At 40.5% G+C, this 18639-nt stretch overlaps 1 protein-coding gene across 3 annotated transcripts in view; it reads left to right on the forward strand.

Moving 5' to 3' along the window:
- smad3b (SMAD family member 3b) overlaps positions 1–18639 on the forward strand; it is a 123673-nt gene that overhangs the window by 37594 nt on the left and 67440 nt on the right. For 2 of the 3 annotated variants that reach the window (XM_043677172.1, XM_043677171.1), the window contains one exon: positions 8076–8126. The exons of the other annotated variant lie outside the window; for it this stretch is intronic. In XM_043677172.1, the coding sequence (XP_043533107.1) occupies positions 8076–8126 (51 nt within the window). The remainder of the gene's footprint in view (positions 1–8075; positions 8127–18639) is intronic. 3 annotated transcript variants of the gene reach the window in all.

Genomic DNA, 18639 nt, shown 5'->3' on the forward strand with positions numbered 1-18639 from the left:
TCTCTGCTTAAATCTCTCTGACTTGCAATCTCTCACTCCTGCTTTTCAGGTGCTCCTTAAGACCTCACTTTCTCCTACTCCTGTCTTATTGACTAAGTCTTTGTTGATATGTTCTAATCAGGCTTCCTTATGTGGTTGGTGTCAAGTCTGGTTTGATAATTACTGCTGTGACATGCATTAGGATGCTTTACTATGTTCAAGCTACTATATAAATGTAAGTTGTTGTTAAGATGACATTTAACTGCAGAAAATCTAGTTGTAGCATCACAGTCAATCCCAGATTGCACAAGCCTTTCAAAATTTGCTGGAAATGTTCCTACTCTTAAACGTTCTTAGACAGCTATCGTGCTTTGAAGGGGACTTGAAATTTTACTTTGGCAGGAATATTACTGCCAGTTTGCAAGTAAATTGGTTCCTTGTAAAGTGCTAGTGAATTAGCTAAGTTCAACTTGAACAGAGGCCAGCAGCCATTCTCTTTGGCTCTATTATTACATTCATCCTGTGGACAACGTTTGTCAGCCAATCCTTTGTCTGATGCTCCATTGGAGGAGTTGTGACCAGGTTATAAAGATCAAAGAATTTACTACTATTGAAATGAAAGTTTTTGAGAGTTGGGTTAGATTTGGAAAGCCTATAGACAAAATGAGGTATGAGCGAGTGGTGGAAGCGAGGTGTTAGACAGTTTTGGAGGTCATGGGAGAATGTGTGTCTGTGAAACGAAGGCAGATTTGGCTAGCATGCAAGAGTGCCTACACCAAACACATGGAGTAGGTAATCTGTTTACCATTGAAGTCTGTATTATTATGATATAAAAAGACATTTATTTGACGCTAATAGAGAACAGCTAACATTATTTCAGCTCATATGGGAAACAGATTTAGACTGTTTCAGAGTATCAAGGTTGTGTTATTTTTTACTTTTTTATAAAAGGGGAATTTAAAAAAATGATATTTTTTCATGAGACAGGGTGTCACTGGCAAGAATAACATTTGTTGCCTGTCCCTCATTACCATTGTATAAAGTGCCTTGAAAGCCCATTTCAAGGACAGTTAGATGACAGCCACATTGCTGTGGGTCTGGAGATGCAGGTGGGTCAGACCAGGTGAGGACAGCAGATTTGCAAAATGTAGTCCACACAACTCCCAGGAATATTCCATGCAATTAAAATAGAACTTGATTGACTCAGTCTTGCAAAGCTATGATCCTGTAGAGCAGTATAGAAGCAGCTCAAGGGAGTTTTGAGACTAGTTTCCCATGCTATTAAGTTTTCTTAAGTGACAGTGCACCAAAGCAAGGGACTGCAGACTCTTATTTACTACTTTTCACAAAACATTTGAACCGAAAAGCTAAGCACTTTGAAGCAGCAGGTAGTTCTGTAATGGTGAGGTAAGATCCAGACCCTTTCCTTGGTACAGTAGGCATTGCCCAACATTAGGCTGACCCTCCTGGTGAGCATTTTGTGCATTATCTTGTGGCTCCATAGATGGCCTGCAGACTAAGAGGTCTCTAGTGACTCCAGTCTTACAGCCACTGCTGTAGAAGGTATCATGGTGAAACTGTATAATGTTTTCACCCAGCAATCTCCTTTGTATCCCATGAAATGAATATATAAAATATGTAACTCCACTGCAATACCCTGTACCGTGTATTGTGCCTCTTTTCAATATAACTGTAAGGACAGTATTAGGATCCAGCGCTAGCAGGTTCAGTTTGAAATGTGCATAACCCATCAAGCTGGAGGCCAGATCCTAAACCACTTGAAATGGATGAAGTAAATTCAACAATAAATTCTGCAGCTTGTCTCGGGGCCCTAGGGATCATCTTTTTCCTTTTTAATCACTTTGAGTTTCAAGTCTTTGAAGAACAAAGCAGTCAGCCTTTTAATTTAGAAAAAAAACCTAAATCATGGTCTGGTAAGTAGAACAGTGGAAAATATCTTGAGACAAACGTTTGGCTTAAGCTTGTAGATTGAGGTATTGTTCAAGGTGACTGGTGGTATCACTTGTTTGTAACAGTGCCTGAAAAATATTCTCTGGTTTTGCGTTCAGCCTGAATTACATCTATTAGTGATGTAATTGGCATTGCTTAAATAATAGAGTGAATCAGTTGTATGAAAAGGGAGAGGGTAGAAGATTCAGAGCACTCAACTGGTGTCTTCTATATGATTCATAAAGATGTTTGGACATTACAGACAGGTTACTCACCATGGCAGTGCTGACAAAGACCTGATGCATTGTAACACCTCCATCCACATATTTACCAGGTGTACTGGACATCCCCACCCCTCCCCCAAGAACATTTCAGAAGTGAGGGCAATCTGTGAGGTGCTAGTGCTCGGTTTTGCCACTACCTGTTGGAGTTAACACTGGGGAGAGCTCCGTCACAGAGTTAAAATTGGTCCACATAAATTGACGCTAGGATCACTAGCTGTACTACTATAATATAGTTTTAAACTCAACTCCTTGTTTAACTTGGAATAAGTAATATTCTAGTTAATTATAAATCCAAAATGTATTGTTCTGTTTGTGTTATTAAGTGATTTATTAGTACAGTTAATTTTAATACCTTCTGGTTGTGGCCTAAAGAAGTGATTCTTCTGGGAGATTGCATATGTCGTATCCATGTGATCATCATTAACTGACTAAAGGAGTTGGATATTAAGAATTGGGTTGTTATCAGATGATTTTTGTTTAAGATTTGTTATTGTTTGGCGTGCTTTCATTTTAAGGTGGGGGTTTTTTATGTGTTATAGAATTACTTACATACTGACATCTTGGAATGGAAATCCATGTAGCAAATTTACATCACCCTTCTGATGTAATGATGCAGGTAACTAGGTCTGTATTAATAAAAATGAGAGGGAGGTGTTCAAATCTTGAAGGTACTATTCTTGCCAGTTTAGAGGAGCTTCATTCAGTTCTGTGTCCATGATCCTGAAGTTATCCTCTTCACCTTTTACAAAATGAAGTTTTTGGTTTGATTTGTTATTGTCATGTACAGTAAAAGGTTTTGTTTTGCGTGCAGTACAGGCAGATCATACCAGACTAAGATCATGGGGTGATTGAACAGAGTGAGGAATACAATGTTATGGCTGCAAAGATGGTGTCCAAAAAGCAAGATCGACGTTAGCTCTAAAATTTGAGGTCCATTCAGAAGTCTAACAACAGCGTGGAAGAAGCTGTTCTTGAACATGTTGATACATGTGTTTAAGCTTTTGTACCCTCTGCCTGACAGAAGAGGTTGGAAGAGATTATAACTGGGGGGGGGTGAGTCTTTGACATTGACTGCCTTTCTGAGGCAATGTGAAATGTAGATGGAGTCAGTGGATGGGAGGTTGGTTTGGGTGATGGATTGGGTTGTGTTCACAACTCTCTAGTTTCCTACGGACCTGGGCAGAGAAGTTGCCTAACCAAGCCATGATCCATCCAGACAGAATGCTTTTTATGGTATGTCTGTAAAAGTTGGTGAGGATCCTTATGGGCATACCGAATTTCCATGCTGAAATTGTACTACCTGCTTTTCTCTTTTTCTTTCTTCCTTCCTCTCTTTCTCCTTCTCTCTCTTTATTTCTCTGTCGCTCTCTCCCCTTCTCATTTACGCTAATGCTGTACCTTCATTAAGCCAGTTGGCAGATTATATAGATAGGGGCAGAAAATTGCACAGGGACATTAATTGGCCTATATTGTGGGCAATTACGTCAAGGCTCATTAAGTGAAATATAAAGTGATATGGTTATCATTCTGCACAAGTCTAGAATGAACTTACCTAAGACTTAATGCAATCAATTAGAAGCTCTGTCAGAACTGCAGAGGCAGTTTCAGTAATGTGCAGCTGTAGCAATTCTTTACTAGGACTTCATTTAAAATATAATGGTTGGTGTTTCAAATGTTGTAAAGTCTTGCATTAGAGGTGCTTTTCTCAATGGAAGTATATTCACTATTGTAATGTAGGAAGTGTGGCAACCAATATACACAACAAATTCCCACAAAAAGCAGTGTGATAATGACCAGATAATCAGCTCTTATGATGTAGATTTGAGCAATAAATATTGCCCAGGACTGGGATAAACCCTTTGTCAAAATGTTGACATGGGATCTGTTCTGTCTATCTGAATGGCAGGTGGGCCGTGGCTTAACATCTTTGACAGTGCAGCACTCCCTCAGTACTGCACTGAAATGTCCATCTGGAGCAGGGCTTGAAGCCATAAACTTTGGATTGTGGTGCAAGGTGGGATTTATGTCTCTTGTTTTATCTAAGTTAGGAAGAGCTACCAGCTCTAGCATTCTAAATTCTGATCCATGAAATGTCAGTGTGCTTCTTGCATTGGAATGGAGTACCAAACGTGAAAATTCTTGCCCCATGTTTGGAGCAGTTTGAGAAAGTTTGAGTGCAAATAAATATGCATTAACTTCTACTAAAGCACCTAGGGACAGCTTAGCAATGTATGCCATAGTTTTGGGAAATGTTTACCGAATAGCTCACTGCTCAATAGAACATTGTTGGGGGACAAGCTCATCTTTTTGTTTGTTAATAAAAAATGAAAATACAATTGCGATTCTTGAAACATTGGTTAAAAAAGCTGAACTTCAGCTGCCACACATCCAGTCATCCTGTTTAGGAAATGTGAGATTTCAAAATGAGGTTAACTAGACACTTCATTAGATTTATGGCCCAACACCTGTGATTGGGAAATGCAGCTGTATCTGGAGACAAGCAAAGGCTTAATTTAGATTGAAAAATATGCAGTGCATCCAATTTGGAGCCAGTCCCTCATGTTCTAATGCTACCTGTGGTCTGGAGTGAGTAAGGCAGTGTATTTTATATAGATGCAGTTTTTAAAGGAGAATTTGGAGTTCTCTGAAGCAGAAGGAGACTCTGTGCTTTTCATAGAAGTGATTAAGATATTTTAAAGAAGATTTCAGCACAGACGGTGCCCTATTTCTCTACCTTTATTCCCTCCTATCTTTTACTTAAAGAACACTGCAAACAGAAATTGTCTCAGAAGTAAAAGTTTAATGTACCCAGTTGATTTAATCTCCTGAGGAAAGGTTCTCCAGTGTTCCTGCGTTCAAAGATAAATTGAGAAAAACTCCAACTATCCGCATAACAGTAATAAATCTATGTTGATTAACTTGTTTAAAAAGCTGGATAAACATCTGCTTCAGAATGTGACTGAAGACAGTGGAAATACATATGGACAAAGGTGATTAAATACTCTGGAAGCTGATGGGACTTTGGAAGTGCCATCTGTTGAATGCAGGTGGCCAAGTTGTCTAATCTACTATAATAAATGTTATGTCTTCTGATTCCCATAAGTTTAAACTAATCACACCTTAGACTCCAAGATGCTGAGCTGCTTCAAGTGTATTTCTCCCTGCTCACCATGCGGCTATTGAACTGATACATACTTAGAACCTGATTGCATTTTAATAGTGAATGTGACACTTTTGGATCTGTATTTACTAAACGATTAGTCATAGAGTTGTACAGCACGGAAACAGACCCTATGGCCCAACCATTCCATGCCTATCATAATCCCAAATTAAACAAGTCCCTTTTGCCCTTATCCCTCCAAACATTTCTTATTCAAAAGTCATTTGGATAAGTACATTAATGTTGCAACCATACCCGCATCCACCACTTCCTCTGGAAGTTTATTTCGCATACTGACCACTCTTTTATTTTTTTAAAAAAAGTACTCTCCCTCATATCTTTTTTAAAAATCTTTCTTCTCTTTGCTTAAAAATATGCCCCTCCAATTTTTAACTCCCCAATCCTAGGGAAAATATAACTGCTATTCACCTTATCTATGCCCCTCATGATTTTATTCAGAAGTTGCATGACACCAGGTTTTAGTCTAACAGGTTTATTTGAAATAAGCTTTTGGAGCATAGCCCCTTCATCAAGTGAAGTGATTTTATAATACTATATAGGGTCACCTCTCAACCTCCTACACGCCAGTGAAAAAAGACCCAGCCAATCCAGCCTCTCATTATAACTCAAATCTTCCGTTCCTGGCAAAGTCCTGGTTAACCTCTTCTGATTCCTCTCCAGCTCAATAATATCCTTCCTTTCTCAATAGTATTACAATAAAAACAATACTGCAAATACTGGAAATCTGAACTAAGAACCAAAACTGCTGGAGAAACTCTAGTTTGGTAACATCTGTGAATAGAGAAACTGAGTTAATGTTTCAAGTTGAACAAGATGCTTCAGAACTAGAGGGTAGAGGTGGGATGGATGATGTTGTCAATGGGAAAGTAGGAGGAAGAACAATAGGGGTTAGGGCTGGGATAGGGCAGGGGGTAGTAGGGATTCAATGGGAAAGAAACTGAAGGCAAAGGGAGACGTGATGGTTGTAGTAAAGAGACAAAGCATCGGTCCAGAATGAATATGAAGGCAGAATAATGAACGATCTCATCCAAAAGCAAAAACGCAATGATGGTCCAGACCTGAATAGGCACATGGCTATGTGAAGGGAATAAACTGGGGTACTGAGTTGAACTATTTGAGCACCAGTGTCAATTCCAGAAACCTGATTGGGTGATAAGGTGCTGTTCTTCAAGTTTAGTGTTGAGGCTCACTGGAACACAGTGGCAGGTAGAGGACAGAGCATGAGAGGAAGGTGGTGAATTAAAGTGGCAAGCAACCAGAAGCCCAATGGATTGAGGGGAGGTGTTCCCCTAATTGGTCACTCGATTGATGTTTGGTCTCCCCAATGTATAGGAGACCACATTGTTCACAATGAAGGTAGAATACTAATTGGTAAATGCAGGATGCTAAATTAAATGTACAATTGTTGCTTGATCTGGGAGGAGTATTTAGGGCCTTTGATAGTGAGGAGAAAGAGGTAAAAGGATAGATGTCATACTTTGTGATTGAATGGAAAGGTGCAATTTGAATAGTAAAATGCTGCCTTAAAGATCAGAATAATGAACTGGATGCCTCCCCCACTCACCTATTGTACTCTATGCTATTTTCTCCCCACCCCCACTCTCCTCTCACTTATCTCTCCACCCTTTAGGCTCTCTGCCTGTATTCCTGATGAAGGGCTTTTGCCTGAAATGTCGATTTTACTGCTCGTCGGATGCTGCCTGAACTGTTGTGCTCTTTCAGCACCACTAATCCAGAGTCTGGTTTCCAGCATCTGCAGTTGTTGTTTTTACCCTGGATAAACGTGTTGGTCTAGGAAAGACTTCATATAACTTTATCACCTTGAAAGTTATCCATATGGCTAATACCACTAGAAGATTGAAATAAATTTGGAATAAATAAAATAAATAAATAATAAAGAAATTTAAAAATTGAAATAATAAATAAACTGCTCTCCATTACTTCTAGGCACCTATGAATATTAATCTAAAGGTAAAAATTATTGATCTTAAGAGGAAAGCTAGACTAAGAAAACCCTTTCTTGAATTAACAACAAAGTATTATTGTGTTTTTTTTATTTGAAGGTTCACTGTATTTAAATGTTGCTGGTTTAGCCAGCAGTTATTACTTATCCCTAATTGACCTAGTGAATGTGCTCGTGCACTACCTTAAACCACCAGTTTCTGTGAAATAAGAACCTCTCCTGACGCTGTTAAGGAGTGAGTTTCAGGATTTTAAACCAGTGACAGTGAACGGATGGCAATATATGTCTAATCAAACTAGCAATCTATCATTGCTGGTGACTGTATTTTGTGACTTCACCTTTTCAAAACAAAAAGGACTGGAGATGCTGGAAATCTTAAAAAAAAAACCCCAAATACTGTAACCAGTCAGCAGGGACTGGCAGCCCCCATAGGGAGAGAAACTTTCCAGATTGATATGCTAGTTTTCCTAAACAGTTTAAAACCAGTGAAACTTTGGGATGGAGAAGCAGCAGTAAGGGATGTGAGGAAGCAAACGAGAATCAAAACGCCAGTCAGCATCTGAAGCTTTCCCTTTTTAACATTACACAGCTCTCAATAAGTGCTATCTCTGCCTTCCCAAACATAGTGGCTGATGTCAGGAGACCATGTATGTTTGTAATTCAGAAAGGGGGACTGATTTCAGGGCTGATCTTTACTTAGTCTTACATTTATTTACAGAGAGGAACACTACAAGCATATATCTCCTAACTCAACTGCACCACAATCTCAGTAAGTGTCTTTTTATTTAAAAAATTAATCAACTTGTTTGGACATGTTAAGACTCACTTCCCATGGCAGTTGGGACTTGAACCGGAACTCATCTGGCCCAGAGGTAGGGACAGTACCACAAAATCCTTTTGGACAAGTTATAATGTGTTCAAGTGAAACTCTATTACCTGAATCAAATTACACACAATGGCTGACTGACAATTACCAGCATGCCCATTTGCTTTGAAATACCTTAGTGGACTAAGTAGCTAGGAAGAAAAGTTAATCCTAAAACACTGTAGCAAATGAGAAGACCATCACCAAGCAAGGTATGCATTTAGTTTCCTTTCCAGGGCTTCTTAGATAAACTGCTTCCTTCCAAGTTGGTGCATACACTGCAAGCATATAGTAATTACATCTTTTGAAAATGTGTGTTTAAAATTTTCAGAAATTTAAGCAGAAATCTTTGTGACGAGCCCATTAACTCGTTTACAGTTATTTATCCAAAACTAATGAACAACCAAGCCTTGCACTTTCTAATTAGAAACAAGAATGTGAGAGTGTATAGAGAGACATTATCTCCCCACTCTCACCTAAAGAAAAAACAGACAACTGCCAGTTTAGAACCAAGTTCAGGTTCTCTCCCCAAGAAGTTGTTATAGATCGAGATAGAGATAAAATGTAATTAGCAAACTTGGAACAACAACCTATGTTTAAATAATGTTATCAACGTGTCTGTTGCATGACATTTCATGGAAATGAAACTATACATCAAGTAGGTTAAGTGGATGGGGGAGCAGTCCAATGCTGGTGTGAAGGGGTGACTGAAGGCATTGGTCCATAAGAGGTTATAGAGCAACTTGTGATTATGGAGGGGGCACGGTGTGTGGTATTTGGGGAGAGAGGCTCAGAATGTGAGAGACTTCAATTTGTATCATTCTGCACTCTGGAGCAAAATCTGAGGTCACCATATTGTGCCACCCAAAGACACATTTTGCTAAATCTCATTTTGCTCTGCCACTGATTAGAGGTGGTAATCAGATAAGTTAGAGAATTGGAACTGTGGTATGATTTTGGTGGTGAGAATAATAAAGGTGGCCACATTCTAACCAACAAACAGCTCAGTGGGGAAGTGCAAACCTTTGGGGATTAGAATAACACGAGATGTGGTTGCCTCTGCAGTTCAACTTGAAACCTCTCTCAGCTCAAAAATAATCTGATTCACAATTTGTTTTGAGTGATTCTTTTACCTTGAAAACAATCAATAAAACAGGACTGGGGGTAAAGGGATGAATAAAGAGAAAGCTAATAAAGCTTTGCAGTTGGTACTTTTATTGGACATGGGGACAGTGACCAATAAAGATTTGTGACAACAAAGGGACAACAGGGCCATCTGATCAAAGAAACAAGTTTTCTCTATTCTGTTCCAGAATGTGAGTAAGGTGATGAAAGCACTATTGCACTCTTGGCAGGAGACACATTTGGAATTGGGAAAATGGTGTTCTTGTTGCACCTCTCTTCAGCTGACCTGTCTTGTTTCATGACATCTGTGCAGCTTGGGTCAGTTATTTTAATTCTTCCATGGGTTTCGAGCATTGCTAGCAAGGCCAACATTTGTTGCCTATCCCTAATTGCCCATTGAATTGAATGGCTTCTAGGACATTTCAAAAGGCAGATAAATGGCAACCACATTGCGGTGACTCTGGAATCACATAGAGGCCAGTCCAGGTAAGGATAGCAGATTTCCTTCCCTTAAGGATGTTAGTGAATCAGAAGGGATCTTATGATAATCTACAATGGCTACATGGTCTTCATTAGACCAGCGTTTAATGCACCATCATTTGGTTGTCACACCATCAGCCATCTTCTCGCTAAGCTTTGGAATTCCGTCCAAATGCCCCTCTGCCTTTATCTTGTTTTCCTCATTGAAATACTTTTTAGAACCTACTTATTTGACCAAGTTATTGGAGCTGCTTCTGAAAGATAGGATCTCCATTTGGAGAGGCAAGGATTGATTATAGATAGTCAGCATGGTGTTGTGTGAGGGAAAAAAATGTTTCTCAAACTTGATTGAGCTTTTTAATGAAGTAGCCAAAACATGGCAGAGTGGGGGACATTGCTTACTTAGACTTTAGTAAAACCTTTAACAAGGTTCCATGTGGTAGACTTGTAAAGTTACATCGGATGGAATTCAGGGTGGGCTTGCCAATTGAATACAAAATTGGCATTATGGTAGGAGACAGAGGATGGAGACGGAGGATTATTTTTCGGACTGGAGGCCTGTGACTAAGTGTTCCACAGGGATTGGTACTGGGTCCACTTTTGTTTGTCGTTTTATATAAATGATTTGGATGAGAATGTAGGAGGCATGGTTAGTACATTCGTGAATGACCCCCAAAATTGGTGGTATCGTGGACGGGTTTAGAAACGATTTACCAGGGTGATGCCAGGAATGGAGAGCTTGAGATCTAAATATAGACTGCAAGTTTTTTCCACTGGAGCATAGGAGTTTGAGGGGTGACCTTTATTGAGATTTATAAAATCATGAAGGGGTATAGATAAGTTGAATGACCAGGGTCTTTTCCCGAGGGTTGGGAGTTCAAAGCTAGAAGGCATATTTTTAAGGTGAGAGGAGAAAGATTTAAAAGGGACATGAGGAGCAGCTTATTTTTTTTTAAGAGTGGTTGGTGTGTTGAATGAATTGCCAAAGAAAGTGGTGAATGCAGATCCAGTTACAAGATTCAGAAAACATTTGGATAAGTTTGTGAATAGGAAAGGTTTGGAGGGAGAAGGGCCAAGTGCAGGTGAGTGGGGCTAGTTTTAGTTTGGGAATATGGTTGGCATAGACTAGTTGGATCAAAGGGTCTATTTATGCTGTGTGACTCTAAGATTTTGGTTTCCTTTCCTCCTTTTGTGACTAAGTGATGTATCTCTGTTTAGTAATGCTCTTTTGAAACAAATTGGTTCACTTTATGTTAAAAGTGCTATGTTAAATCTAAGTTGTTGTCATTCTAGGCTTCAGTGAATCCGATTTTACTCAGTAACAAACCCATCTACTTTGTATAATATGTCATTTACAGACCACCAGTAATTTTGTATGCACATAAATCAACTGGTTCTTTTGAAGTTAGTTCTTTATTGTCTTTGGGAAGAAAATGTCTTGAAAAATATAGCTTTTTTATTAAAAATGCATTTGTGGGATGAGGGCTTCAATGGTTAGACCAGCATTTTTATTACCCATCCCTAAATGTCCAGAGGGCTGTTTTCAGAGTCACATTGTTGTGGGTCAGGAATCACACGTAGGCCAGACCTGGTAAAGGATGGCAGTTTCCTTCCCTAAAGGATATTAACGAACTAGGTGGGTTTTTCTGACAATCGGCAATAGTTTATCATTAGGCTCTTCACTCCACTCCAGATAGGCGGAAGTGGGTACTGCAGATGCTGAAGATTAGAGTCAAGATTAGAGTGGTGCTGGAAAAGCACAGCCTGTCAGGCAACATCCGAGGTGTAGGGAAATCGATGAAAATCGATCGCATTCCTGATGAAGGGCTTTTGCCCGAAATGTCGATTTTCCTGCTCCTCAGATGCTGCCTGACTGGCTGTGCTTTTCCAGCACCACTCTAATCTTGACTCTTCACTCCAGATGTTTATTTTCCATGGTGTTTGAAGTTATGCTGGATTTATACAATTCATTTCTCACATTGTTTTTGATGTGTTGTGGTTCTGTTCGCCGAGCTGGGAATTTGTGTTGCAGACATTTCGTCCCCTGTCTAGGTGATATCCTCAGTGCTTGGGAGCCTCCTGTGAAGCGCTTCTGTGATCTTTCCTCCGGCATTTGTAGTGGTTTGAATCTGTCGCTTCCGGTTGTCAGTTCCAGCTGTCCGTTGCAGTGGCCGGTATATTGGGTCCAGATCGATGTGCTTATTGATTGAATCTGTGGATGAGTGCCATGCCTCTAGGAATTCCCTGGCTGTTCTCTGTTTGGCTTGTCCTATAATAGTAGTGTTGTCCCAGTCTAATTCATGTTGCTTGTCATCTGTGTGTGTGTGTGTGTGTGTGTGTGGCTACTAAGGATAGCTGGTCGTGTCGTTTTGTGGCTAGTTTGTGTTCATGGATGCGGATCGTTAGCTGTCTTCCTGTTTGTCCTATGTAGTGTTTTGTGCAGTCCTTGCATGGGATTTTGTACACTACATTGGTTTTGCTCATGCTGGGTATCTGTTCCTTTTGTTCTGGTGAGTTGTTGTCCGAGAGTGGCTGTTGGTTTGTGTGCTGTTATGAGTCCTAGAGGTTGCAGTAGTCTGGCTGTCAGTTCGGAAATGCTCTTGATGTATGGTAGTGTGGCTAGTCCTTTGGGTTGTGGCATGTCCTCGTTCCGTTGCCTTTCCCTTAGGCATCTGTTGAGGCTTAAAGAGATGAATTTTTATCATTTAAAGGCCCTGACATGGACTGAGTTGGAGAATGCGTAATGAGTCACAATACAACACATTAGCCTCACAGTTCTACATGGCAAGGACAGGGTTGAGGAATCTATGTGGTCTTGATGGTTAAGATATTGTTAGGTAAACACATACACACAGGCATTTGTGGAATCTATTTCCAAGTGTCTTCCATACCGTGGTCTGGGATCTGTACCAAGGGAATGAATCTTGTTTCATTCCACCAACCCCCCAGCCCCACAGTTCAGCTGCTCTTAAATTAATTTGCTTAGAACATTTCCCACCTTGGAAGTGAGGGACTGAATTGAGGAAAACAATTATCCCACCATGTCCAACATCTGTGATTCTCCAGTTAAAGCATTTTGCACAGCCCCAAAGTTTGTTGCTTCACCATTGACAGCTGTGCTAAGCTCTGGAACTCCATATGCTCTTCCATCTTTCTCTCCTCAGAAAATACCCCCTTAAAAGTTTGGTTAAAGGTTGTTTTGAGTATGTTTATGAATTTTTTCATGTGGGTTTGGTGTCCAGTTTTATTTGGTAATAGTTGTTGTGTTAGGCTGTTTTTTTTTGTTAGAGCTGCTGTTGATTTATCCTGGTTAAATAACTACGATCCTATGTCTTGCCATACATGGCTAAATTAGTTGATTGCGTCAGTCATAGGCAATGAAGCTCTGCAGGGTTCAATTAAAAATGAAATTAATTGCAAGCATGATAACACAGCTACTAATAGAATATAAACATTTAAGTGATAGAGACAGAGATGGGAAGTAGGTGAGTTGAATCATCTGTTTAATCCTCATTTCATAAAGGCCATTTTTCTATTAGTGTAGAAATATAGAGTAGGCCATTCATTGTGATCAAGACTGATCATCGAGTTTACTACCCCAATCCTGCCCTCCCCTCATATCTCTTGATATCTTTAGCCTGAAGAACTATATCTGCCTCCATCTTGGAAATACATAATGTTGTGGCCTCAAACACTTTCTGTAGTGGTGAACTCCACAGCTTACACTCTGGGTGCATTTTATCTATAATTCACTGCTTGATAATGAGATTACCAGGATGTGTACTTTGAACATGTGATTTCTTGAGAAAACCTGCCTCTCCCTATCTTTGTAATCTCCTCCAGCCCTACAACCACCTAGATCACTGCATTCCTAAACATCTGACTTCATCCTAATCCCAGTTTCTCATTGATTCACCATGGGCAACTAGCTGGCTGAAAACTAGGTCCTGGAAATCCCTCCCTAAACTTCTCTACCTCCCTCCTCCTTTTGAGATGGTCCTTAAAATCTTCTCATTGGCTTCTCATTTAAAATATTGTTCAAAGAACAGGAGGTGCTGGAAATCAGAAACAAAATCAGAAATTGCAGGAAAACCTCAGCAGGTCTGGCAACGTCTGTGGAAATGAAGCAGAACTGGTTGCAGCTAGGAAAAGGTTGGTGTATATATGCTGAAGATGGGGTGGGGGGGCGGAGTTAGTAATAGAATAGAATAGAATCCCGATAGTGTGGATACAGGCCATTCGGACCAACAAGTCCACACTGACTCACCAAAGACCGTCCCACCCAGACTCATCCCCACCATCTGGCAATCCTCCTCACTGTCCGCAGCTCCCCCAATCTTTGTGTTGTCCATAAACTTGCTAATCAGACCACCTACATTCTCCTATATAAATATATATTACAAAAAAGAGGTCCCAATGATGATCCCAGTCAGAAAAATACCCTTCCACTGCTATTGTGTTTTCTGTGACCAAGCCATTTCTATATCCATTTTACAGTTCACCATGGATCTATGTAACTTCATCCTTTACATCAGCCTGCCATGAGGGCCATTGCTAAAGTCCACGTAGACAACATCCACTACCCTACCCACATCAATTATCTTTGTCACTTCCTCAAAACCTTGATCAAGTTTGAGATGTGATCTTCCCTACACAAAACCATGCTGACTATCACGAATAAGTCCATTTTTTTTCTCCAAATGTCAGTAAATCCTGTCCCTAAGAATCTTTATTCAGTAATTTTCCTACCACTGACGTGAGGCTCACTGACCTATAATTTACCAGATTATCCACATTACGATTCTTAAATAAAGGAGCAATGTTGCCTATTCTCCAGTCTGGGATCTCTCCTGGGGTGAAAGAGGATATAGAGATTTTGTACAAGTCCCAAGCCATTTCCTCCCTCAGTATTCGGGGATAGATCTCAACTCCTGGGGATTTGTTTACCTTAATGCTTTCAAACACACTCAACACTAACTCCTTTTTCATATCGACATAGAGGGTAAAATTGCACCCTTAGTCTAAAAAAGGAAAGCTTCAGCCAAAGAGACATCATAGAATATGTTCTGAAAGGATATTGTCCTTTATCAGAGGAACTAGAACTGTGGGACATCATTTGAAAATAAGGTCTTTCCCATTTAAAATGGAAACCAGGCAAATTTTTCCTCTGGTTGTTAGTCTGTGGAACTCTCTTCCCTAAAATACAGTGAAGGTAACATCATTAAATATTTGTTTAGGCAGAGTTTGATAGATGCTTGATTGACATGGGATTTAAAGTGTATCTGGAGATTCTGAGGAAAGTGAAATTAGGTCACAGTCAGATCAGCCATAATCTTTACTGAATAATGGAGCTGTACGGATGGGCCAAATGGCCTAATCCTGCTCCTAAATCATATAAATGCACCAGCAGGCGGTTAGTGTCTGTGATATTTCTGAATCAAACTGTTCAGAGATGTTATTGCACACTCTGGAACAACAGGTGGGTCTTGAACATGGGTCTCCTGGCCCAGAGATAGGGATAGTGCCACAAGAGTCCTTTAAAATCAATATGTTCAGATATACCTTTTGGAGCAGAGGGGGCCTGAACCCAGGTCATCTTCTGAGAGGTAGAGACACCATCGCTGTACCATAAGAGCCCCCAAGTCAGTGTCTGAAAGTATTTAGTTTGATTGATTGAGAGCTCCTGTGTGACCGTTTGCTTCTCCTGCACCACCTCGCTATCCGTGAAATTGTTAATTGTCAGGGGATTGGATCAGATGAAGCTTCAGTTGCTGAGTGGTTTGTCTTTATCTCTGATTTTCAGCAGTCGTGGTTTTTGGTGTTTGTAGAGATGTTAAAAACCAGATGTGAAAGGATTAAGGGGATTAACCCAGTGGCCTGTGGTAAGAACAAATGTTGTGGACAAATTCTAAGGGAAAAAGTTTGCAGCCTTGTTGCTTCCTTTCCTCTAAGGAAAACCAAACCTTTTAAGTTGCTGTGCAATGCAGTCATGGTTCTGCCCTGTTGGCATGAGTGATGGACAATTAATGCTGATTTAATCAGCGGCCCCACATCCAATGAATGAACTTGGAAAAAAGTTTATTTTCCCAATAGCCATAGTAACAGAGGGTGGACGTTCAGTCTCCACCCTAACTAATCATTCAATGAAACTATAGCTGATCTGTATCCTAACCCCATCCACCTGTCTTAGCTCTTCATCCTTTTTATAGCCTTGGCAAAAATGAGTATTGCAGGTGCTGGAGATTAGAGTCAAGAATGTGGTGCTGGAAAAACATAGCAAGTCAGGCAGCATCCGAGGAGCAGGAAAATCGACGTTTCAGGCAAAAGCCCTTCCTGATGAATGGCTTTTGCCTGAAACATTGATTTTCCTGCTCCTCGGATGCTGTCTGATCTGCTGTGCTTTTCCAGCACCACACTTTTGACTTGTTTAGCCTTGTCTGGCAAAGAACAGTGAATCTCAACTTTTAATATTGCTTGAACTATCACCGACCAGTTTTTAGTGAAGAGTTTCATTCTCCCACCACACTTTCTGTAAAGAGGTTTTTCATTCGCTGTTCAAATCGTTTCTTATTATTCCCTAAACATTCCTCTTAAACAACTTGACTTTAAATTTCAAGTTGAATATCCTACTTGACTTGCCCCATCAGTGGAGAAAGGTTCTCTCTATTTGCCCAGTTCTGCAGCCAGATGTGGAGATAGTGAATTTCCCCATGTTTGAAAAGTATTCAAAGTATTGGTTTCCCTGTAGCTCTTATTGCCAGGTTAGCTGGTATGTCAACCAATTGCTTTGTGAGCGAAATGAAAACTCTCTAATCACCACCCCACAGGCAGCTTTCCTTCCAGTTCTGTCGTAACCTTGAGAGATCACTTATGGTAACTTTTTAATAAATCTCATTGTGGAATGTGAAAGTGAAGAAAATTGCAACTCCCACCGTTGAAAGGACTGTGGATGCTGATGCATTCTCTTAGCTAATCACATAGTTTACCTACCACAGCCTGATGCCCAAGGTGTGAAATAATCGTTGCCTGAGTGGAGTACGTCCCAGCCCACAGGGTATCATTCTGCTGAGCTGACGCCTGCTATAGCACCTCTGAATTCAGTCTCTGCATCCCAGACAGTGTGTGGGAGTGGTATGAATGTAGCAATGTGCCGGCTTGTCTTCACTTCCTCCCTATTTTTGGAAGCCATTGAATTTTTGTTGTGGCTGGTTGTTAGGTTAGTGTGGGCGTGGGAGCTAAAGGCACTGTCAAAGCAATTTGTGGCAATCCCTTTTCATTAAGCACACATTGATAAGTGGGAGAGAGCTACGCCTTCATACCTCATCATTAAAGAGATGAAGACCCAAATTCCTTACTCACCACTGCATCTGATCTCAAAATCAGATGGAAGGGAAAGTGAAAGCGACAGGGAGTATGGAGTTAAATGGAAAGATAAGCAGCAGGATAGCATGTGTGCAGGCGGATTTAAACTTGAGGCAGACTGGGAATGCAGCAAAAAGGAAGGATAACTTAGGACATCTTATAACTTCCAATATCTCTAATGATAAGAAAGCTAGCATTAAGGCACTTTGTTACAAATGCTACGAGCATTCAGGTAAAGCAGATGAACTAATGACACAGATCATCGTGAATGATTATGATGTGGTCGGCATCACAGAGACGTGGTTACAGGGGGTCAGGACTGGCACTTAAACATCCAAGAATTTTCAACTTATCGAAAAGACAGGGAGGTGGGCAGAGGGGGCGGGGTTGCCTTGTTAGTTAAGAACAAAATTAAATCTATGGCACTGAATGACATAGCGTTGGATGATGTGGAGTCTGTGTGGGTGGAATTGAGGAACCACAAAGGCAAAAAAACCATAATGGGAGTTAAGTACAGACCTCCTAACAGTGGTCAGGACCAGAGGCTCAACATGTACCGGGAAATAGAAAAGGCATGTCAGAAAGGCAAGGTCACGGTGATCATGGGAGACTTCAATATGCAGTTGGACTGAGTAAATAATGTTGCCAGTGGATCCAAAGAAAGGGAATTCATGGAATGCTTACAGGATGGCTTTTTGGAACAGCTTGTCATGGAGCCCACAAGGGAGCAGGCTATTCTGAACCTAGTGCTATGTAATGAACCAGACTTTATAAAAAATCTTAATGTAAGGGAGCACTTAGGAAGCAGCAATCATAATATGGTAGAGTTCAGGAAGCGGCAGGGACAGACCACTATAAACACCGGAGGAAACATCAAAGAAGCGCTTCGTAGGAGGCTCCCAAGCACTGAAGATGTCGCCTAGCCAGGGGACGAAACGTTTGCAACAAAAACTTCCAGCTCGGCGAACAGAACCACAACAACGAACACCCGAGCTACAAATCTTCGCACAAACTTTGAATGGTAGAGTTCAGTCTGCAGTTTGAAAGAGAGAAGGCAAAATCGGATGTAATGGTGTTACAGTTAAGTAAAGGTAATTATGAGGGCATGAGAGAGGAACTGACGAAAATAGACTGGAAGCAGAGCCTAGCAGGGAAGACAGTAGAGCAAAAATGGCAAGAGTTTGTGGGTATAATTGAGGACACTGTACAGAGGTTCATCCCCAAGAAAAGAAAGATTATCCAGGGAGGGATTAGACAGCCATGGCTGACAAAGGAAGTCAGGGAATGTATTAAAGAAAAAGAGAGATCCTATAAAGTGGCCAAGAGCACTGGGAAATCAGAAGATTGGGAAGGCTACAAAAACAAACAGAGGATAACAAAGAGAGAAAAAAGGAAGGAGAGGATCAAATATGAAGGTAGGCTAGCCAGTAATATTAGAAATAATAGTAAA

Source organism: Chiloscyllium plagiosum, chromosome 36 (assembly GCF_004010195.1).
Source record: "Chiloscyllium plagiosum isolate BGI_BamShark_2017 chromosome 36, ASM401019v2, whole genome shotgun sequence".
Classification (NCBI taxonomy): Eukaryota; Metazoa; Chordata; class Chondrichthyes; order Orectolobiformes; family Hemiscylliidae; genus Chiloscyllium; species Chiloscyllium plagiosum.